The 24,971-nt window shown below is 42.3% G+C and overlaps 1 protein-coding gene across 1 annotated transcript in view; it reads left to right on the top strand.

Annotated features, from left to right (window-relative positions):
- Window positions 1-21,666, top strand: part of LOC310994177 (retinoic acid receptor beta-like) — a gene marked incomplete at both ends in the record, with an annotated part of 120,609 nt that extends 98,943 nt beyond the window's left edge. Inside the window, 5 exons of the mRNA XM_083982770.1 lie at window positions 1,519-1,679; window positions 10,240-10,416; window positions 15,925-16,129; window positions 19,766-19,924; window positions 21,326-21,666. Coding sequence (XP_083838896.1) covers window positions 1,519-1,679; window positions 10,240-10,416; window positions 15,925-16,129; window positions 19,766-19,924; window positions 21,326-21,666 — 1,043 coding nt within the window. The remainder of the gene's footprint in view (window positions 1-1,518; window positions 1,680-10,239; window positions 10,417-15,924; window positions 16,130-19,765; window positions 19,925-21,325) is intronic.
- Window positions 21,667-24,971: the final 3,305 nt, after the last annotated feature.

The following is a 24,971-nucleotide window of genomic DNA, read 5'->3' as shown; positions in this document are numbered from 1 at the left end:
TAAGCCGCACCAGCTAAATTTGAAAATAAATTACATATATAGGCGGCACTTGAATATAAGCTGCAGGTTTTCATGTTGTAACGTGAGATATTTACACAGAAAGACAGTCGGGAACTGTGCAAGTCCGCTCGCTTTGGTTACGCTCCTCTCGCCCATGTGCATTTGTTTACAACGAAGCTGGTGAAAAATCAATAAATGAAACGACCGGATAGTGTTACATGACATATACGATGTTACAGCGTGTGTGTTTGTGTAGTCTTAACCGTCATAAATAAAACATTACGGATTACGGAGTGCGTTTGTGTCGCGGTGTGCAGAGACGAGAGCTGAGACACCGGGGCGGGGAAAAAAAGTAGCGGCCCCCCAATGTTGACTCCATGGTTACGGCCTTGGCATGAGGCCACACACTAACAAAACTAAGGGCCTGTTCTCACGTCCCTGATAGTGTTTGTTAAATCCCACACACTGCAAATTAAGAAATCATCATCAATATGAACACACATGCCTGCTAAAGAATTACAACACACATTACTAACTGCTACTTTTTTCAGTAACGAGTATTTAGTAAGTTATAACACCATTACTGTTACTGACAATAAAATGCAGTAAGTATTATTGTACAACAAGTATTCCTATATACAGTATGTGTGTATTTGATGAGTTTGATGAGGGAAAGGTGAAAGTAGGGTAGTAAAACAGAGCTCACGTCTCTGCCCCGCCGATCTAAAAACAGCTTGCACCAACAATTAAAGGTAATGAGCCTACTCCTAAGACTATAGGGAGAATGGCAATAGGCGAATTTGCCATAATGTTGAAATATCCCTTTAATAAGAAATGTACATGCAAGCAAGGTCATCAGTTTGAAGCACTACTTTTTGTTTGTCATATTATATGACATGTCTAACAGTTTCCATTCACCTTTGAAGCACTTTGATGATCAGTGAGTTCACCTGTTCTTGATTTGAGTTGTGTTCTCCTAAATCAACATTCTACAAAGCCAGTGAGGAGCTGACTGAACCCACACACCCACTGTCATATCACTGTACACTTCTGACCTCAATTTACTGTGGATGAGCCACTTAAAAAAAAGCATCAAACCAGCTGTGAGAGGAAACGAATGGAAAAAAGGAAATTAATTTAAAATGGCCACACAAATCACACAATCCATTTGTGACGCACTTGAGTTTTTACAGCCACATTTGTTTTCTCCCCTTCTTCCCTCCTTTTTTTGAGTGTGTGCCAGTGGTGCTAAGCTGACAGAGGCTGCTCCAGCTGACAGAACAGTCTGCAGCTCCAAACTTTCTGTCCTTATATAAGGTCTCGCTTTAGAACTTGACAACTTACTGCATCTGTAAAGAAAAAAAGGAAAAAAAAGTGAAGCAACAAAGTTCTGTTCCTCCTCCATCTTGTCTTGTCTTGTATTTAATTCCAATCCAGCGACATCCACATTTGCCACAATGATCGCCCATTTGCAATCTTCATTGTCGATGCTAATCCTAATCCTTTGTTCTCCTTCAGCTGTTCGAAATGACCGGAATAAGAAGAAGAAAGAGAGCCCAAAGCCAGACCTGGCAGAGAGCTACGAGCTGACAGCCGAGCTGGAGAGCATCATTGAAAAGATTCGCAAGGCCCATCAAGAAACCTTCCCCTCCCTCTGCCAGCTTGGCAAATACACCACGGTAGGTTTACTGCTGGAAATCTCTCTGCTGGATCACAGCGCTCCATCAGTCGCTCTTCTTCCTGAAACATAAACATCACAGGGCGACTCTGTCTTTGATCCTGTGCCTCTGAGTCTGTGCCACTAACATGGTTTGTGTCTTTGATTCGATCCTGTAAACTCGCCCTGAGTGCAGAGCTCATAATGATAATCAATGTCTCTACTGTACTCCTAATCCCCATCTACTGCAGCTCCTGAGCTCATGTTCACCTCCAACTGTCCAGACAAATCCTCACAAACACGACTCATTTTTCTTCTTTCGATATCCACCAATGTGTCTGTAGTGCGTACTACGTCATCAATACTGTGTCAATAGCACATATTGATGACATTGATATAAATAAGACTAGATGAGAAGACTAGATGGCTCACTTGAAGCTGCTGCACAATGAATGAATGAATGAATGAATTTTATTTTCGAACATGTATAAAAAAAAGTATGTAGCTATTTGTACATACAAAAGAAAGAAAAATTAAAATAAAAAAAAATAAAAATAGAGCCAAGACATAACAAAACACTGCACATTGTTCGAAAAAATGACATGGCGTCTCCACACGGCCGCCATCTTGGCTCGGTCAACTCACTCCCTCAGAGCATTAAGCCTGTGGTGCATGTTCTACTATAATAACCAGAACTTGCTCAGTTTTTGACCAATTTTCAAACTGTTTGGTTTGTTATGAACGTCAGAAATGCAGTTATGATACTGCATAATCACGAATAATTTGAATCATGTACTTTTCTATGAAAGTAACACTATAGTAATATTATGCAGATAGTTAAAATACTAGCTACATATAGACAAAATTTCACAGAGTTCTGAATAGTTTTTTTTAGTGACTGGATCACCATCTGCTGCAGCCATCAGAGCAGGTTGCCTGACCCAATATGACCCAATATGGCCGTCTGTGAGTTACACTTGTGTGTAGTCTGATACCCCCCCCCTTTGTGCTTACCTGCAGCTGACTGCCTCCTCTGCTTTGGTAGCCAACCACATTTACGCATGTGGGTCGTTTCACAAAGGCAAAGCAGGTGTAAATGCAAAAATGATATGGGTCACTTCAATAGAACATGTAAACAGACGGACGAAAAAAATCAGATATAGGCAACAAATCAGAATTTGGCATCAAAGTCTGTAGTGTAAAGCAGCCTAACAGTCATGCAGCACACTAACAGTACCACCAGCACCCAGCCCCAGGCTGTCTCTGTAGAGCCACATCTCAGATGTAGCAGGGTTTGTTTACCCCAGTTTTTACATGTTGCAACAGTGAGAGGGGAAATTTTGAAAAGATTAGTTAGAAAAAAGAAAAGAAAAAAGGAAGACGCTGCAGCTTCCAACATCAAATCCTCATCAGGGAGATGAGACAGACACTGTCTAGAGCCACTGGTTTCTGACACATCTGAAAAGAAGAACAGATAGAACGAATCCACTTTCCATCATTATCTGATATAGTAAAGCAGAGACAGATTCCTGTGCTAATGTGCGACAGAGATAACCTGGATGTCAAAAATGTTCATCAGGGTTAGTGAGGGCTGTAGAAGTCGGTGTTCTGTCACCGTCCTGTGCTGCTCTGCTCCTTGCGTTAGACTAACAACCCATGAAAGGCCAGCTAGTGAGGGAGAGCTAATCCAGACAGACCACTGGAGAGGGATCACCCTCGCTGTCCAGCCTGAACGCTTCCAACCCGGTGTGGTGAGAGAACTCTACACTCCCACCTCATTTGACTGACAGCGAACTTCTCCTGGAGTTCAAGGTCACACCTAAACGTCCAGAGCGAGCTGCAGCACGCGCTTGACACGGGAGTGTTCGGTGATGCTTTTCAGACAAATAGGTGGAGTTTCAGGCCGGTCGGTGGCTCTACAGTGGAGACAGCAGGTTGTGTGATTGACACGTAGGCACGGCGACGGCGTGCAGGTGCAGGCAGCTGACAGCGTCTAATGTGTTTGTTTTTAGGCCGACTTACATATAGATTAAAGTCAGCGGCGCCGAGCTGTGATTGACAGCCACACTCCACCAACACTCTTCTGCAGGGAACGTTGGGGAGCGGCAGGTCTCCTGACACCTGTCAATCAGATAAAATACTGTTTATATCATAATAAACAAATCCGCTGAGCAGCCATAATGTGCAGTAATGTCTCTCTCGTCGCTGTGATGAAAATCATTCAGTCACTGACAATGAAGTGCGGAGCAGAGACGGGTAAGGAACGCTGAAGGGGAGTGAAGTGACATCCAGAGCTCTCTGCTGTGAGCAGCTGTACGTCGCTGCCACTGTTAGTTCAGCCTACAGTTGGTTTCCATCTCCATAACTGGCTCCTTTCTCCTTTCAGCCCCAGCACAAAGCTACTAATCGCTGTAACCACTTCTCTACTCCACCCACCGCCCATTCAGCCTCCCACGAGACGCTCTCTGATTTTTACAAAATAATCAGTCGGCATTGAAGCAGAATGAGCTGAAAATAGTAGGACATTACAGCAAAAACATTGCTCCCGCGGTTATGATATTAGCCAGTGTTTGCTGTTTGTTGGAGTGGCAGTCAGGCCTCAGATAAAGCCTTAATCTGGATCAGTGGTAATTATGCTTGCTCACAGACTGTGAAAAGTTCCTTATTATTAGCGATTGGATCCTGATGCGCCTTTTGAGTCCTCCTCACTGGAAACAGAGGAGAAGCTCCTGCGCCCCCAGATTAGGTTAAAGCTCCAATTATGTGGTGAAATATTTAAATCCTAGTCTGCAGTGATTTAGGAGTTCATTGCTGGGTTAGCGGAGATAGCTGCGCGAGTGAGAGGGCTTAGCTCGACAATGAATAATGCTTCATTGACAGTGATGGCGAGGAAAAACGAGCCTGGCAGTTTCAAAGACAAAATAAAACATTAGCGCTCGGCGGGGCCCGGCGGCTCCGGGCGGCGGCTCCAGCTGCTGTACAGTGCGCGGCCCCGGCACGGAGACATTAGCCACATTATGGTCTGTCTCCACCATCACTATCAGTCACAGGTGCCCGGCTGCTTTTACGGCCCTTTTCCCTTTCTGCATGTGCACGCTGCAGCCCGGCGATGCTCATTTCTACACTGCCGGTCTCTCCTCTAATGTCGCAACTTCTCCAATTTGCTTGGTTAAATGTTTCTAAATGAAATTACAATTCCCCGGCAACTTCCTTGTTTGGCCGTATTGAATTATGGGACTGGTGTAATTGACTGAAATTGCAGGGGGGTTGAAAGAGGAGTAGGAAAAAAAAGAAATCCAACCACAAAGAATCTCACCCTCCTCCTCTTCCTCCCTCTGCTCCCCCCGTTTTCCTTCCCAGCCAGAGGGAAGAGCAAGATAAGTTGCTTTAATATCAGCCACCTCCAACCCCTCGACACATGTGCATTGTGCAAACACTCTCTCTCTCTCTCACACACACACACAGACACATCTGCCTCCTCCATCGCCATCAAATCAGGTGTCAATCAGTGGAATGTGCAGCCGTAGTGCTGTTGTGTCGACTGCAGCTCGTTGTGTGTGATTTAAGCACGGCCCTAATGTGCCTCTCACTTAACCCCAGATCATATTTAATGATCTCTCTCTCTCTCTCTCTCTCTCTGCCGTCCTCTATCTCCCTTTATCTCCCTCTCTCTCCTGGGTGGCCACACAATAGATTGTTTGCCGGTGACAGTGTCCAGCAGCCGCGGCGCTAACTGCCTGACAGTAACAACCTCAGGGGGGATTGATGTGCTGTGAAGAGGGGGCTGCATGCGCTGACTGTCTGTCTGCACAGCCGCTCCGCTGGGCTGACCGGGGGCCTCTCACACTCACACAGCTCACACACTCATGTTAACGTTTGCCAACATATTTAGTGCATTTTGGATTCTTTAGACAAAGCTGTCATAATCGTCTGCCACGTTTCTCCACTTGCTTATTTTTCTTCCTCATCTGGCCTCGTAGGGGAGTCGTCCTTCCTTCACATGATCAGTCAAAAAGTTTTTTTCTGCCCAGAAATGATCCTTTATATGAAACCCCACAGAATTCATTGGTCATTTTTTGGGAAAATAAGAAAAAATATTCCTTAGTTCATACCATGATTGGGAAATTTCCAAATTAAAACAGCAAAGCAAAGCAAAACTTTATTTGAATAGCATGTTTCATTCCAAATGGAAACATAGTCACAGAACATAAGACCTCATAAAGGTAGAGGCCACAAAACAATGTGGATAATATGGTAGGCAAAGGTGAACACAGTTCAAATAAAAACATGTGATGATAAACCCATAAAATATATATAAAGGGACATTGTGTAACTTCTCCTGTTATCTATTCACGAAAAGCGATTATTTAGTTCAAAAGTCTGTTTTTCATTAATCAGTAATCCCCCCCATCAACAAACTGAAGTGTTCCTTTCAGCTCTGAATTAGCCGTTCATATTATTCATATCTACATGGAGCGGGTAAGCTCGGTGCTGGCTGCCATGTGGTGTCGCCATGTTTTTACGTTCAGTGGCAGCGTGACGGTAGGAAACCACGGAAACTCAGCGGAGACACCGGAGCTGTCGGCTCAGGTCGAGGTGGCGTCTGTGAAAAGTCACCGCGGTAACGCAGTGAGGAGGAATGGAGCGTTACACTGATGCTGCATTCACCTGCAGTCGGGCAGACGGCCGTCGGTAACAAACCAGATGTCATTTTAGTCACAGAAGTCCAGAGAAAGCCGGTAAAACGTGGGTCAGGTAAACAATACCACATCGCCATGACAACATATTGTCACATGTATTGTTTTGTCTCGTGCTGACGGAACACTTGTTTACATAGAGGCTTGTTTATGCCGTGATGTGCAGCGGCTGTCGTCCGTCTGCCGTCTGCCCAATTTCATGTGAATGCAGCATGAAAAATACGATTGAGTTGCTTGCGATATACAACCGCAATGCTAAATGGAAGTAATTCCTACACAATGTACCTTTAAAGACCAGTACTAGACGACTACACCAGACTACTGAAAGGCATAGCTAAATAATCATAATCATAATCATAATTCATGGAGAACATGCAGTTATACACACTTTCTTAGTTTACATTAATAATTGCAATGACAAATTATCATTGTTTTTAATTATTATTATTATTATGCAGATATAGCAGTGAGTTAGGAGTTATTTTAGATCAAGGTCATCAAAAAGAATCTAAACATGATGATGATGATTTTTGCTGTGTAACAATGTTGGTCACATGTTCCTTAATCTGCACAGAACAAGTTGTCGGCTCGGCCATCTCTGTTTTTACACACACATTTTTTTGTTTATCGAGTCAAGTCAAGTTCAATTTATTCATAATATATAATAAAAGAAGAATCAATCAATCAATCAGTCATAAATAACAACGAAATTCCGTTGGAGCATACAACCTTACATAGTGTGAAAAGTGCAAATAATATGTTTGACTTTTAATGTTGAGTCCAGTACGGTGATGCAGCTCTGAGGTTGAAACTTTATCAACTGACATGTTCCAGCTCAAAGTGTCCAATCACCCACACCTGCTCTTTTCTATTGTCCGAGCTGCACAGGAGATGTTGTATAGATTGTCTCCTCGGTGTGTTGAGTGTGTTTTGTGTGTGTGTGTGTGTGTGTGTGTGTGTGTGTGTGTGTGTGTGCTGCGTGTCCTTGCTCCGTGCGGAGGCTCGCTCGTGTAGAACAGATGGGCTATTCCATGTAAACCATCAGGAAACAAAATGGTCATCAGATGCTCCGTCCCCGTCCCCCCTCGTCAGGCAGCACATCACCGCTTTCCTCTTCTCCGCCCAAACTATTCTCCAACTGCCGCTCGCCCTCCCCTCTTGTTTGCTGCCGAGCTGATCCACAACACTCACCAAACTGTTTTTCTCAACCGCTGCACAATCAACACTTTGAACGCTCCTCTCGTCCTGCGTCTCCGACAAACGGCTGATAACAGACAAAAGAGGGATGGCATGTGGTATAAGAGATGCTGGAGTGATGTGGGAGAAGGACGGAGTCGGAGCTGCTTGAACAAGTTTCAAAGGGAAATGCTGACAGTGTTGTTTTGGAAGTAAAAAAAAAAAAAAAAAAGTATTTCAGGGAACCAAGTGAAACTCTGTGTCCTTATCAAGGTAAGATAGCATTCAGACAAGAGTTCTAGCCACCAGAATAAAAGCATCATTCCATGTGAAGGTGATGGGAAGTGTGCCCCACAGGAGAAGAGCTCCGTATCAATTCTATTGATGCTGGGATGGCTGTTAAAAAATGAGACGTTATCAAAAGTATTGATATTTTAGGATCGATCCACCCGCCCTGGTACAAACAGCCCCGTTCATAGCAAAGCCAGGCTGTGAAAAAGCACCTGCACAAGTATGGCAGTAAATCACAGTGACCTGAAACAGCAACACTGAATACACTAGTTGGTGTATAGCCTATCACTGAGGTTCAGTCCTCTGAAGCCACATGACCTGCCCTGATAAAAAGTAACTTATAAAAGACTTTCAGTACATGACAGGTGTTATGAGGCCAAGGGAGGTGTACACAGGCTTGAAGCACAACCAACGTTACATTTAATAATTCAAAAACCAACTGAAATGTTGATGAGTGAGAATGTGTGAATCTGAGGTGTATAGAAGTGCATGGATGCTGCATGGTGTTAAATATATGTTGTAAGTGTGAAAGCTAAACAGCAGTTAGCTGCCACACAACACAAGCTAACTGTAGCCTCTGTCCTGATTGGCTGACTCTGACCTGTTACTTTTTAACCTCTTGGAGGATATGAAAACTTGGATGCAGTTCAACTTTCTGAATCTCAATGAGAGCAAAACAGAGATTGTAGCGTTTGGACATTATCTGGACGAGGACAATGCCTTGTCCCCTGAGCTCATTTTAACCAATCAACTGCTAAAAGTCTTGTTGTGGTTTTAGACTCTTCATTTCAATTGGACAAACAGATTAGCTCTGTTGCTAAAACTAGTTTCTTTCAGTTACAATTCCTAGCCAAAGTCAAACCATATCTGGCTCCCAATGATTTCGAAAGCGTTGTTCATGCTTTATTACTTCCAGATTAGATTATTGTAACTCTGTATGTTGGGATAGGGCCGTCATCTCATCAGCCTCAACTAATCCAAAATTCAGCTGCTCGTCTTTTAACTGGAAAGAGGTAATGTGATCACATCACATCAGTTTCAGCCTGTGTCCCTCCCTTTATGCGCAAATTAGGATTGGTTTTAAGATTTTATTGTTTGTTTTTACGATTTTAAATGGACTAGCGGCACCTTATTTATGTGACCTTTAAAGCCTTCAAGCCCTATAGTGACAAGGTCTTCATACCAGATCCAGATGCATAAACAAAGGTGACCAAGCCTCTGCAGCTCCCAGGCTCTAGAACAAACCTCCTACGTTTATAAAGCTGAAAACATCCAGCAATTTAAGTCGTTGCTATAGACACCTCTTCTCCTTGGCCTTTAACTCAGGTTGAATCTGAGCATTTCAGCTGTGTTTGTGTATGGAATTGGAGCATTCATGTGTATTTGTGTTTGTCTGAATTGTTTTAATTCTGTTTAAATTGCATTGTCTGATCAGACATGTACAGCACTTTGGTCAACTATCATTGATTTGAAACGTGCTATACAAATAAATTTGACTTTGAAGCTCCCGAGAGAAGACAGGGAGCCACTGAGGTGTTTTTAGATATTAATATTATGTGTATGTGCGTGCATTCGTCTAGGTAGGTAGGTAGGTAGATCGACCAAAACCTACAATAAAACAGTAGAAAATATGCAAATATCATTTCAGGTGTTAGGTAATCTGTTACGTGGTTTGTTTATTACCTGACTGTTTATGTTTTTTTTTCTTTCACCCTTAATGATTGAAAAAATAGCTGTGAAATTAAGATGTAATATGTAGTAAACTGCAGTGACAGTTTCAAACTGATTCATATTTAAATGGAATGCCAAATGAAGCATCAGTTTCACTTTATACATCACCACTTCTTTGCCAAACTCCCAGAATCCATGCAACAGCTTCTCTCTCCTCCTCTTCCACAGCGCCTCACCCATACTTAATTGTCCTGCCTTTCATCTCTTATTTCCTCTCTTTCTCTGCTCTCCGTCTGCACATTGCAATCAGCTGTGTCTTTATTGTTCCCAGGCTGTTGCCATCCCTCTTGCCTCCAGTGTTTGTGTAGGTTCTGGACAGTATAGCTTATATTAATGGCACCTCTGGCTTCAAAACCGCTCTGCACTACCTGTCACAGCTCTGTTTCTGCATCCCATCATTGCCAAAGCATCCCACTGACACCGCTGCGCTCATTACTGCAGGGCCCGGCCACCCAGCTCGGCTCAGCTCGGGGTTTTCACAACTACAATCCTGCCAGTGTTTTTGAGAGCTCAGGTCTTATGGAGCTTATTTACTGTATGTAACTGTGACACATATGGAGCAGAGTGAAGAGGCTGCACTGAGGAGATCATTAGCACAAGTCTCTGTCTCAATGACAAAAGTGGCTGCCTCTTTGCCTGACACCATGTTCTTGTGTGAATGTGTACGCGTGGGTGTGTGTGTTTCAGAACTCGAGTGCAGACCACCGTGTGAGGCTGGACCTGGGCCTGTGGGACAAATTCAGCGAGCTGGCCACTAAGTGCATTATCAAGATCGTGGAATTTGCCAAACGAGTGCCTGGCTTCACGGGGCTAACCATCGCAGACCAGATCACGCTCCTCAAAGCCGCCTGCCTGGACATTCTGGTGGGTAGTCCTGCTTTTATTTTGAAGGAACCAACAAAGTCTGATCACAGTATTTGTTTGTATAATTACCATTAGTGTGTAATATTTGTAATAATAACTGAACATACTACACATGAATATATTTGTATAAGTGTATAATCCAGTGTTTTTCAACCTTTGGGTCGGGACCCCACATGGGGTCGCCTGGAATTCAAATGGGGTCGCCTGAAATTTCTAGAATTGATAAAATAAATACTGATAAAAATATGTTTTTAACTAATTATGATTAAAAACACCACACACAATCTTAAACAACTGTATTCTATACTGTCACTTACTCGAATATAAATCGAGTTCAAATAAAATGCAGCTGAAAATATCAGAGCTGGTGCATCTTGAGTGACAGGGGGTCGTCAGATATTTGTGATATCAAAATGGGGTCATGAGCCAAAAAAGGTTGGGAACTACCGGTATAATCACTATAAATTAGAATCCATTTGGTTTATGTAGCCTTAAAATTATCCTTTTATGTATAATACATGTAGCAAGGGTCTTGCTTTAGAGAGTGTTGCCATCGCCATCATGTTTGTACGGCAGCCCGAACGGAAAATCCAGCCAGTCAGAGAGCACGTTTCGCCCCGATATCCCAGCTCTCGTCTCTGCACACCGCAACACAAAACCCGCTCTGTAACCCGTAATCTTAAAGTTAAGACTACACAAACACACATGCCGTAACATCGTTTATGTTATGTAACATTATCCACCGCTCCATTTATTGATTTTTCGCCGGCTTCGTTGAAAACAAATGCACATGGGCGAGAGGAGCATAACCAAAACAGCAGAAAAGTAAGCAGACTTGCATAGTTCCCCTTTAAGGCTGGACTTAAAGTAGTTAGAGTGTCTGCCTCTCTGACCCATGGAGAGAGCTGGTTCCACAGTAAAGGAGCCCGGTAACTGAAGGCTCTACCTCCCAGTCTGTTTTTAGAGATACTGGGAGAGTTAGCATGTTAATTCTTGAGTCATGGCAAATAGTGATATAGAAGTCGAGATGACCTCCTTTGGCCACCAAAGTCTAATTATTTCATCCTTCAGTCAAAGAGGACATTTGGGACAAATTTGAGAAAAGGTAGTGAGATACCACATTTTAGAGGTCATGACAGGAAGGACATGTAGACAGACTTTAAATGTAGGATCATTTTGATGATGCATCAAATACACTGTAGCTAAATACTGCAGTTGTTTTATCTACCTAGAAGCTGTTGGATCCATCACACTCCATTTTTTAACATACAAGAAACAGGCTTGATGAATTGTTAAAAAACAAAAACAACTTATGATTGGTTTCTAAAGTGCATTATAACCAAACCATCATAATCTCATAAATAATTTCAGACAAATAAATGATCATTTATAAACAAATAACAAATGAAGTGGTAAGTTGTCTTTATAGAGTTTTGTTAACTATAACAGGAGGTGATGTACAGGATGATCTGTATTTTCAAAATCCATGATGAATTCATGCGGATGCATATTAACATCCAGTGTAAATGCAGAGTAGCTAAATAACCTCCTGGATAAATGACTGCTGAAGAACAGTTTGCATCATGTTTGTTATTCTGTTGAGTTTCTACAGCAGGACTACGTTAATAAATGGATTTCTGAGTTTTTATTGACTAAGTCGTACTTGTCAGATGTGACAAAGCTGTGGAGCAGCCGTGAACTCCCAGGGACACAGAGGTGAGGAGTTGAAGGCCAGCTGTGATGACTTTCTGGCTCTCACTCAGCATCAGCATCCGTTCACCAGCACATTTCTGTGGTGAAGGGCATAGATATTGTGCACAGGGGCTGGGTTAGGGAGTGTCAGAGTAAAGATCAAACAGTGTGTGTGTGTATGTGTGTGTGTGTGTGTGTCTAAGCGCCGGCCTGGCCAGCCTGTCTAAGCGCCGGCCTCGCCAGTAGCCATGTTTTATTCTGTTTCATGTTGCAGACACGCCTGCCACTCACTGTCAGAAGCATCCCACTCAAATAGCTTCAAAGGCTACTGTAGACTTCACATCCACTGTCAGTTGCTTCATTAGGTGTTCACACACACACACACACACACACACACACACACACACACACACACACACACACACACATACAGGCACATGCAGTGCAGCAGGGAGACCCAAAGGTTATTTTCTTTGAATGTGTGGAGGTCGTTGTTTTGGCTGCTGCTCTTTATGGGAAACTTGTTATAGACCTGGTTCACACTTCTGACACACTGTCTCTTCCTGGACTCGACAATGAGAAGGTTACATCATGCTTTGGTTGAATGTATTATCATGTGAAACTTCTATACAGTCTCATTCCGGGCTGAGAAAGCTGTTTTGAGTTCAGTTTTTGGCCACTAGGAGGCAGCAGAACAATCAGAGAACAACAATCAATTATTTTATTATTTTTTTTATTTTATTTTTTATTATCTATTTATTATTATTGTTATTATAATTTTATTATTGTATCTTCTATACCATATTATATATGTATATACTGGCAATACCACTCCACCTGCCTCTCATCCACACACACACTTATAGCCTACTATACATATATGATAATAATAATAATAATAATAATAATAATAATAATAATAATAATAATAATAATAATAATAATAATAATAATAATATACTTTATTTCTATAGCACCTTTCAAAACCAAGGTTACAAGTTGCTTCACAAAATACAAAATCATTGAGAAAATAAAGCAATCAAAAAAATGAAGAAAACATAAAGAAAACAGTGAACAAGCATAAGATAAAATAATGGAAATAGATAAGACAATAGAAACAAAATCAAAATATGTAAAAAAACAAACAAAAAAACATTAATGATATCATCGTATCATCGTAACACGTCATTTCCTTTTGTTGTCTGTACCCATGTCGACTGTTTGTATGTTTAGTCCATGTGTTGTAACGTAATTGTCCCTTACGTCACCTTGTCTATCACTTAAAGCAGATGTAAGTGATATTTTTGTGTTAATATAAGTCTTAAAAAGTTATATCTTCCCACAGCAATCACTTACATAGAGTGTTTGGACCGAAACACGGGTCTGTCAGTCACTCTGCTCTGCTCTGAGCCGAGGAGAAAACATTTCTTGTATCCTACAATTTTTATCCAATGAGGAGAGAGAACGGCATGCAGGGCTGTGTGTGCAGCCAAGGGATGCCGTGAATGTGGTGACGTAGGAACGAGGACTGTTATGGTGCGTTCAAGGCAACTCGTAACTCATGTTTTTCCGACCTGTGAAGTCATACCAGTTTGATCTGGTACGAGTTCACGGGTCGGAAGTTACGAGTGGCCGTTATAGTGACTTTCACAGGTAAAACAGGTCGGAAAAACACGAGTGGGTTACCTGGAACACTACAAAGTCGTAAGTCGTGACTTGAAGCTGTAATTTACGGTTTCAAAAGCCTGCCTGGAATGCAGCATTAGCCAAAACGACCGGATCGCTTACTTCTGCTTTAACTTCACCAATTAAAGAAAAGAAAAGAAAACAACAATGTGATGTGAAACTTTGTTCCACATTACACTTGACTAACATTAGAACCAAGCGGAGTCCCGTCTCTGCTCACCTGACAGATTTCCTTTCAGCGTTTGCTCCTGGTGAAATATGCGGCTCTTCGCCTACTAATTGACACTGCGGCTTCCAAGAGCCCGTTGCCTTGGTGCGACAGCTGTTTGGTGCTGTGCAGGTAGTGTACAGTGGCTTCATCACAGCTCCTTCACCGAGAACAGCTGCTTGCTGCTGCTGGAGGTCAATTAGAGGGAGTTTATGGGCCATAAGACCAAAACAGGGCTAAAAAGCTGTGTAGAGCTCAGGAGCGCTGCCAGAGAGGAGCCTGGGAGATGTGATGTGATGTGTGCAGGGAGCAGAGCAGGAAGTGATTGAGAGATCAAACATTCATTTTTCAGATCTCATATTAAGACAGTATTTATTAAACATTATGCGAGTTATAATTTTATGCAGTGAAGTAGCAGGGTGCTAGTTTTGTTTACATATTCTTGATGGCAAGGCAAGGCCAGCTTATTTGTATAACCCATTTTTACAGTTTGTCTCAAAGGGCTTTATACAGCATTATAACAGCATCCTCTGTCCTTAGACCCTCACATCCACCGAGGAAAACCTCCAGAGAAAAAAAACAGGGTGAGCAACAGAGCAGGATCCCTCACCCAGGGCAGATGTGACAGAGATGTTGTATGCAGACAGCAAAACAGTTTACAACATGGAAAATAAAAAAAAAAACATGGAAATAGAATCAGTCAGTAAACAAGAGCAGATGAAGGCAGCTTCTGGTGGCAGGCTGCAGGCTGGGCCGTATACAGGAACGGCAGGGAGAGCAGGCCATTAGACATTAGGCGGTGGAGCCGAGCTGCAACATTATTTCTTCATTTAATGCAGCAGTGATCTCTTCAGTAACATTACAGCACAACTGTTGCATAAAGGCAGCATCAGAGCTGGAGCTGGGGCTGCAGCAGCCTGCTCACCCAGCATCTGCCACTTTCTAAATGCAAAGGTAACCACACCACCACCATCAGGGCTTTTTTAAGGCAATAAAGCTGTTTTCACGAGGCGCCACTTAAACTGTCATTGTGTCATTGCCCAACAATAACATTTATAGGAATACAACAGGCTGCACAATTAATACAAAAACCTTTGACTATGACTGACATGCAGGCTTCATACCACACTGTCACACTCTGAAACAGATTGGAAATGAGCCACTTGTAGTAGCATTTAGATGAAAACATGAACTGCTGTTTCTGCCTTGAGTAGGAGTGTGGGTCATTTAGACTGACATACATGTTCATCTCTCACTGATAGACCCATGAGAGGCGTCTCTGAGAGGTCAGTTTTGGGTCAGAGGGGTCTGGAGCCTCGGCTGGGGCAGCTGATAGGTCAGCTTATCTGACCAAAAACCAACTGCTGGTTTCATTTAGCTAAGATGTGGAGCTCTTCTAAAGGTACATTAGAAGCTCTTCTAAAGGTACATTAGAAGTCCATTAGTCATTAACATTTTTTTTTTTTCAGTTGTTTGAATTTATTTTTAAATGTGCAGCTAACTCATACATTTGTTGTAAATGTGCTGAGTGTGCCAGCTTTAGATAGCAGGAGGCAGAGCTGAGGGAGGCTGGTGGTAGTTTTCTCTTTCTTAACTTTCAAAGGGAGTCTTGAATGGTTCATCAGCAGCCTTAGTTTAAAAACTGTAAACAATAATATGGTTGAGAGCACTGACCTTGGAGGTGTAGAGAACGTAGCAGTGTCAAAGCAACATCAAAACTGATGCCAGTGTTGACAGTATATCTCAAATGGCCTCGGTCCTAAAGAGAAAACACTGAGTAGAAAGTAATGTTTTTTGCCTTTTTTTTAAATTTAATTATGAATTTATTTTACACACTAACCATCGATGAGAACATATGTTGAGCAAACTAAAATATGTCGCTGACTTCTCCTCTCTTTGCCTTTTTTCTCTCTCCCTGTCAGATCCTGCGCATCTGTACAAGGTACACCCCCGACCAGGACACCATGACCTTCTCTGACGGGCTGACCCTCAACCGGACGCAGATGCACAATGCAGGTTTTGGCCCACTCACTGACTTGGTGTTCACTTTTGCCAACCAGCTGCTGCCCATCGAGATGGACGACACGGAGACAGGCCTCCTCAGTGCCATCTGTCTCATCTCTGGAGGTGGGCAAGCCCAAGGCAGGGTGTTTAGTGGAGGGGGGGTGGGGAGGTTGGGGACAGAACTTGCAGGGAAAGTAAAGGACACAAAGCACTGTGTTCTAAGACACACATATATTCTGTGTCATTATGTTCTCATCATTATTCATAACAACACGGTGTCATTATACTATTATTCATAGAGCGAGCAGGTCATCAGCCCAACAGTGATGATGCAGGGTCCTTCTCATTACTACACTGATACTTATAATGATACCAAAAACAAGAATACACCACAAAATATTGATATGAAAATGACTTTATTACTTCTACTTTACTTTACTACTTACTTTTGACATAGCGCTTGGCGTGGCTAGCTGACAGCTGTTTTCATGATGCTGAGTTTATGGACCATGATGATGTTTTAAAAGTAACTAACAGAGCAGCCTGATGAAGATCCATGTAGATCAAAATGTTGCCATTCTATTCTAAATCCTTGGAGCTGTTAGCAGTGTGCAGATCTTCTTTAGTTTAGTTGAATGTTTTTGACGTAGCACCTGGGATGTCCATGCTTTACACCCTGTTGATCAAGAAATCCACTGGAAATGAAAGTCTGTGCCCTGTAGGCTTTGTGATCCAGTGTGACTACTCTTAACCTTCATCTGTCAGCTTTCTGCTACCATCTCTAGTGTTAGGGTCAGATCTGAACCGAGTCTTAAATCAGCTGTAAAACACACTAAAACAATTATTTCTCATCCCATTTGTTTCTCATCTCTTGGTTACATTGTTAGACTTCCTTATCCATGAAAAGGTTGGCTTAGCACTAATGATTTCTGTTTTAACATTATTGTTCTAACCGACCCTAACAACACAGATGTCATAATTTTAACCAGAGCATTTTAGAATTTTGTGGGAAAAAAGTTTTATTGTGTTTAAATAGAGGTTCCTGACAAAGTCAAATAGAATTGACGCAATAAACAAATTTATCTGGTACTTTTAAACCTAAAAACAGGTCAGTGGCGACCCTAACACAAGAGGAGGTTAAGTCAAATGTACAGAAGTTCACTTTAAAAGCAGTGTATAGTGGCCCTGAGATCACAGTACTCAAACAACCTTAGAAATCATCTTCATCACTTCAACAACACAGTTGCTGCAAATACTCACAGCAAAAGTCCAGACTCTGGTCCCTCACTGCACCACTGGCTCCATGGCTCCATTCACTCACACATAATATCAAGTGACCGTTCACTCACAGCACAGGGGACAGAAGAACTGTAGCACTTAAACATGTTGAAACATAACTGCAGCGCTTAAAAGTAACAGTATGAAAGCCAACATCTACAACAAGCTTATCTTTAAATCTCATTTAAACACAACACAAGCGTTTCCAGGGGAAACTAAAAAGTGACGGACCTGCTTCGACGCAGTTGTTGTTCAATGTTTTTTACCTTAAGTCGCAATTTGGGCATTTAACAGTAACGATGCACATGCAGCTGGCTCCTGTCTGCTGAGACAGACATTTATAAAACATTAGGCAGAGTGAAGAAACTGATCCATCCCACATTCACAGCATGTTGAACTGTTCAGGCAGTGAACTGATTCTCACAGACAGACAGACACCTGTGTGTGAACCCAGGCTCATCACTCTCTGCAGCCAGCTCCAAACATGAGAGGTAGAGAGAGTCAGGAGTTTATTTACAGGTGTGTCACATCAGCATCATATACTGTAGCTGTAGCCACACCCTCCACCACCTCCACCACCTCCACCCACCCCCCAAGAGGAAATGACCCTGCTCTGCATGTTTCCACCGAGATACCCGAGGCATGACTAACGCCTTCATGTCAGACTGCACGCACATTAACACACAAGTCTCCTCTCTCACACACACACACACACACACACAAAGTTTTACTGTATGGCCACAGGAAGTTCCACAGCTTCAGTTCAAATTATCTCTCTCCCACTATCCGTCATTTTCATCAGTGCTCAGGCGTCGTTGCTGCTGGCTTCTCATTCAACAATATATATATTTATATGCGCACTTCCCAGAGCCTTGGCAAATATTACAGGCTCTTGCATAATCCATGGAAAGTGCAAGACATCTCTGATTGCATCTAGAATCATGCACCTTGACTGTAAGTCCAGCACTTACTGATTTCAGTGCACACACTGCCACCATAAGGCCTAACAGTGGAGCAGGCACGGAATGAAACGGCATTTTCAGTCCAGACCATTCAGATAATAGACATTGCAGTTTTTTTTTTGTCAATACATAATTGAGTCTACGTGGCAGAAAAATTCACAATTTTACACGTTGACTTCTTCCCTTGGCTTGTTTTATTTGACCAGGATTCAGGTCCATCATTTAAAACAGAGAAAAGCAGCAGATCTCTCTGTTTGGAGGCTGGATAGTGTTAACTCACAGTGTTTCATATTAACTGCAGCTTGTTGCTTGTTCAGACTCAGTCTACGGCAGCTGCAGGATGAGCTCATCCCGGTCCTCATCACTCACTGTAGAGAATTAGTTTCAATATTCCATACATATGGGCATATTATGTTGTGAGACAGGAAAGTTTCCAAAGATAGTTGTATAAAATATGGAATATTTATGTAGAATATTTCCCAGTCATAGAGAAAGAGAGACAGGACCATCCATCAGCTGCACTGAGGGCTGTTTCTGTTAGCAGTTACCTTTCATATTGTCTTAACCTGATAAACCACAAAATGAAAGTCAAGTTGTAATACAGCAGTAAATTCCTTTAAAGCCCCATGGTTATGAGCACTGTTTGAAGAGGTCATTTGCATATGCATTCCATATGGGTTACAGCAGCCTGTTGGGTAATTTAATGCAGCCCAAAAAATAGTAAAGACTGCAAACTTTGATGCACTGAAACTGATTGTAATTGAAACTGATTGTTTGATTGTAAGTTTTCTTTTCCTTTTAGGTAATGGCTCTTACATGTCATTTATATTAGTTCACACAAACACTCTCCATTCAGCCGATACTGGCCCAGCCCTGCAGTCACATTTTAAAACTCATTGTGGCCCCTGAACCAAAGAGTTGGCCCCTACCCCTGGGCTAGAGTCATGCATACGTTTCAGATGTAGCACCCACCATCTCCAACACTCTGCACTTCTGGAAGTTAAAATAAAATCCAACTCCTCTCCACATCATGGCCAGTGGCTGAATATGATGTACAGTGTAATGAAGCCAAATAAACACCATTAAAATGATGAATATGCAAAGCCTGTGGAGTTAAAGGGAACTGGCAGCTAAAAGGGTCCTAAGTATTTTTTGATGGAGGATTTGGGCCAGTGTCTCAGACCGTAGGCTCTGGTGGATTTCATCACCAGACCCTAATAATCACTCCCTGCACTGAAGCTGCATGTCTTTACATCCCACAGGCGGTGATAGGTTTGGACTCTAAGAGCTCACAGTTGTCAGAGCATTCTGCTCAAGTTATCTAATTGTATCCATGACTGCAATAGCTCCTCTGTAGCAAATGAGTTGACATAATGAGATAAACTCTTCCTTATCACACCAGGCTTCATGCTGTGATACATGCAGTAGCCTCTAGCTTGTCCACATCAGATAAAGCAAAGACATGGATTTGTCATCGTTGTGCCTAAAATCTGACTTGATTTGTGTGTGTGTGTCTCAGATCGTCAAGACCTGGAAGAGCCGTCCAAGGTGGACCAGCTCCAGGAGCCGCTCCTGGAGGCTCTGAAGATCTACGTGAGGAAGCGTCGGCCCAGCAAACCACACATGTTCCCCAAGACACTGATGAAGATCACAGACCTGCGCAGCATCAGTGCTAAAGGTGGGAGAGACATGACACCTGACTGACTTTTAAAAAGTAATTAGTTATAGTTACCATCCCTAAAAAGTAACTGAGTCAAAGTAACTATTGCGGTATTTAAAAAAAAATAAAATGCTCAAATAATATATATCAAATGACTTGGACTCACCCCCCTAACCCTCTAACTATAAAACCTAACCTCCCGTTTGTGCGGAGGAATACTGAGTGAGTTGGTTAGTTCCAGATGTCTTTTTTCCGACTAGTTGATGGACTGAAAAAAAAACAACCTAATATACACTTTAATGGGTGAAGCATGTTGTGACAGGACTTCTTGAGTCATGTAACGGCACATTTCCAGTAATGGTAACGGCGATGTAACGGGGGAAACAGTAACTTTTTGGATTACTCGTTACTGAAAAAAGTAGTGCTGTTAGTAACACAGTTATTATATAACGCTGTTATTCTCGTCACTGCACATGACACACATCAGGTTATTCCAGATGCAATTTCAAATAAGATCATCTAGTTTTGCCTCTAGTCCAGTTATTGATAATCCCGGGGTTATAAAAGACTGTTAGTCTGTTACATAGAGGACTGATGTGTCAGCCATCATGAAGGCCACATGGGCTGTAGGTTAAAACTCAGGCAGGAAAGAGCCAGTAATTATGTTAATCAAACTACTTTTGTATTTATTTATTTGTTTATTTAAATGGGACAGTGCACGTTGATGAACATACAAGTATGTAAATATGCCAGATTGTAGCTAAAATGCTAATTTCCATCTGTAGTCCCATTTACATAAAAACAGTACACAATACATAATTATATACATATAATTAGAAAAGAAAGAAAAAGAACCAACAATGGGGAAGAGGAAGAAAATACTAGAGTAAGGGCGACAATAAAAAGAGTGGAAACAAACAAATATAATACTGTACTTTCCGGACTATGAGCCGCTACTTTTTTCCCCGCCCCGGTGTCCCAGCTCTCGTCTCTGCACACCGCAACACAAACACGCTCCGTAACCCGGGATCTTTTATTTATGACGGTTAAGACTACACAAACACACACGCCGTAGCATTGTATATGTCATGTAACGTTATCATTATCATTATCCACCGCTCCATTTATTGATTTTTCGCCGGCTTCGTTGTAAACAAAATCACATGGGCGAGAGGAGCGTAACCAAAACAGCAGAAAAGCGAGAGGACTTGCACAGTTCCCTACTGTCTTTCTGTGTAAATATCTCATGTTACAACATGAAAACCGGCAGCTTATATGCAAGCCATATATAGTATGTATTTTCTTTTAAAATTTAGCTGGTGCGGCTTACACTCAGGTGCGCTCTATAGTCCGGAAAGTACGGTATACAGGTGGGTTTTCTCAAGGCCAAGAAAGAATGTTTGTCTCACTGACCTACAGGAGCAGAGCGGGTCATCTCTCTGAAGATGGAGATCCCAGGTTCCATGCCACCACTCATCCAGGAGATGCTGGAGAACTCAGAGGGTCAAGACAGCCAGAGTAACAGCAGTAACAGCAGCAGCAGCAGCAGCAGCAGTAAGAGCAGCAGCAGTAACAGCAGCAGCAGTAAGAGCAGCAGCAGTAAGAGCAGCAGCAGCAGCAGCAGCAGCAGCACTTCAACCGAGGCCGGCGCCAGCCCCAGCAGCAAGGGCAGCCCCAACCAGGACACCACGGCCGAGGAGTCACCAGAGTCCTTGGACACTGAGGGGGCCACGGCCACGCCGCCCAGCGACGACCCTTAGGAGGCACCTGCTCTGTAGGCGCCTCTGAGACTTACTCTGACATTTCTTTGCACAAAAAAAAAAAAAAAAAGAACAGTCGGGCAAGACGTCGACCCCCTATAACTCCTCTGCCTGGACCCTTTGACGCTTGGTATTACGTTATCTTTATATCCTTCTTCTCCCATTCCCCTAAGACTCCCTCCTTCAAAAGAAAACATCAACACGGAGGCCTCAAAGGATCAGCGCTTTGTGTATAATTCTGAATCGAGCTCTTATTTGGCATGGTGTCTCTGGGACTGTGGCAGGAAAGGCGTGGCCCTCCCAAACCACCAGAGATGATACTCCTCAGGTCTCCTGTGTAACTTCTTATCTGCATGACAGGAGTTGGATAAGTGGTTTTCCTCCTCTCTTTCTCTTTTACTCTGTCCGCATCACTTTTCATCTCTAATATCGTTGGCATACATGCATTGTACATACCATTGTATGGTTAGATCTCTGTTTCTATGATGAATTTTGTGGTGCTTTTTTTCATTGTCTTAAATATTATCTTTGAGGTGATACATCACGGTTTATCGAGGGGCTAATTGTAAGTCCTTCAAAAAGTTATCTAGAATGTTATTGCGTATAGACATTATGGAAGTCTAATATTTTATATTTGTTCCTATATTTAAAACAGTTTTTGTCTTTTAAAACACTTCAGTGTTCGTGTGTCTACATGAATGAGTGTACAGAATACAAAGCTTCTCTCCGTCCTGACAGCCAAGTCTGTTCAACTGTTTTCTCAAAGGAGGGAAGCGCAACAGCAAAAGCCTTTGACACACACTCATCAGATTGACCGACCGCGTCTGTTTAACTTTTGAGTCTTGGCATGAACTGCAGAGACCCGACGTACCAGATTGGATTTAGAATCAGCCTGTCGATGAAATTAACTAATTTGGTGGCTGTATCTCCTCAGCTAATTAGTTTACCTCACTGTCAAAATAAATTGGGGGAATTAGGTTGTTGATAGATACCAGAGATTACTCTGCAGCAGGCTGTGATCACTATCTCTCCCTATAGCTCTGCTGGACCTCGGTTCAACTCGGACTGTGGTTGGTTAAGAGGTTACACAAGTTTAACACAATTGTCCCCCTTAAAAAAAAAGAAAAAAAAAGTTCCCCAACGCACCATGTTTGTTTTCACTGGCCTCGAAACCAATCGAGTGTCCACTGATTGTATGAGAAAGATTTCTGGTTTCTCATTATGCTACTTCATATTTATTAATCTAATGTGCACCAGCATGAGTTCATTGATCAGTAGAAAAAAATCCCATTGAACAGAAAAAATGTCTCATTGCCAGTGAAAGTAATTTATCAGAGAGTATTTAGGAATATAAATGTTGGGGACAGAAATGATGAACTTGAGATAAATTGAATGTCAAGGATCTACATTCTGTATTCCACTGGCTAGAAAAACCCAGACAACCTTTATCTCCTCTGGTCTGCTGTAAAGGGAGCCCATCTGTCTTGCAGGAGGATAATGACCTGTGGTAACACATGATGCAACACAAGACAGAAAACAGAATGACTCAGTGACATCAGTTAAACCAATATCAGTCCATCGGCTAGCATGAGATGCTATTAGCTAATGTTCATGCGTCTGAAAGAGTGCAGCAGCAAAATCTCTGAGTGTACTGGACCTAGTGAGGCTGTAGAGCTGGAACAGATTCACCTTTCACTTCACTTTCTTTTCCAGATCAATCCAGCTAACCTCAATGTTTGCTTAAAACCTGCTTCGTCATCTGACTGTGCTTCTTGTCCCGTGGCCTTTTTTTAATTTATTCTTTTTTACAGTGTTGCAGTGTTACTTTATCATGAGGATTGTGAAGAGTAAAGTGTTAGAAGTGATAAGACTCAGGCAAAAGTCTGGTGTTGGGTATGTAACTTTAAAAAGTGATTAGTTATAGTTACTTGTTACTTTCCTCAAAAAGTTACAAAGTTAGTATCTGAATCACTACATTATAGAAGTAACTAATTACCAGGAAAAGTAACTATTGCGTTACTTTTTAAAATAAAATGCTCAAATATGTCAAATGACTTGGACTCACCCCCCTAACCTCCTGTTTGGAGCCTGTCTGAGCGGAGGAATACTGAGTGAGTTGGTTAGTTCCAGATAAACGTTTCTTTTCCGACTTGTTGCTGAACTGAAAAAAAAAAGAGTATATAACGTACACTTTAACTAGTGTATTATTTTATGATGGGACTTCTTCAGTCATGTAATGGCACATTTCATTGCAGTAACAGCATTATAACGGGGGAAACAGTAACTTGGGAAAAAGTAACGCTGTTATTTCCATTATTGGTGAAGATAACTACACCAGATTATCTGCTATACTGTAACCTTGCTTAAAATGGCTTTGATAAGACAAGAAGCACAGACAGTCATGTCGTCAGTGAGATTTTAAATCAAACCTTAGGTTAGCCAAAATACAAAAGTCATAACAACCCATGATTTCTCCTGTTTCCTGTTGCCCTCTAAATTCCTCCCTCCTCCTGTAACTGGCAGTTGTAAGTTGTGTGTGTAAGGTGATGTTCTGATCACAACAAGCCAACAGCAGCTTTGATTTAAAAAAAAAAAAAAAGTCTGAATGTCAACCTAATGAGTGTGTATTTGCCACCAACAGCATGAACTACAGTACCAAGGCTCTGTAAACACACATGGGCTCTGTTATGGCCTTATGAGCAGAGCCCCTCAACCCACTTTTCTCTACCTTTTCAGAAGTGTCTTGTTTGAACTGGTCGAAACACAGGGGCAATGCAATCCTTAAAACACAGAGGACCGAGCTGCGTGGGTCGGGAAAGATTGTACACTAAAGCACATGGTGGGGTGGTATCCACAAGCGTTCGCCTTAGACTTTAGACTTGACAGTGTAAGCTACATTTAATGATGCAAAAGGAGATCCTGGATGACCCTTCACTGCCCTGAGACGTGCCGCTGAGTAAAGCTCGTCTTCGGACGAGTGGATGCGGCTTAGCCCTTAATCTCACTGGCGGGAAGGTAGGAGGTGTATCAGATGAAGTGGTCGGGCTGAAATTAAAAGATGATCCTAAATGATCCTGCTTCTCCTCACAGCTGATGCCACACAACATACTGAACAAAGAGAATTAAACTCCATTACAGCCACTTACACGGCCCAGATCCCTCACCACGCTGCCGTCCCTGCTGGCTCAATGGCTCCATTCACTCTAATGTCAAGTGATTGTTGTAGTCTGTAGTACTGACAAGAAACAATCACAGCAGAGGGAGGGACAAAGCTCAACTCTAAATATCATTTAAAGCATCATTTT

Source organism: Trachurus trachurus (genome assembly GCF_905171665.1).
Source record: "Trachurus trachurus genome assembly, chromosome: 11".
NCBI classification, from domain to species: Eukaryota; Metazoa; Chordata; class Actinopteri; order Carangiformes; family Carangidae; genus Trachurus; species Trachurus trachurus.
The sequence above is the reverse complement of the archived record's forward strand: the minus strand, read 5'-3'. Positions and strand labels throughout refer to the sequence as shown.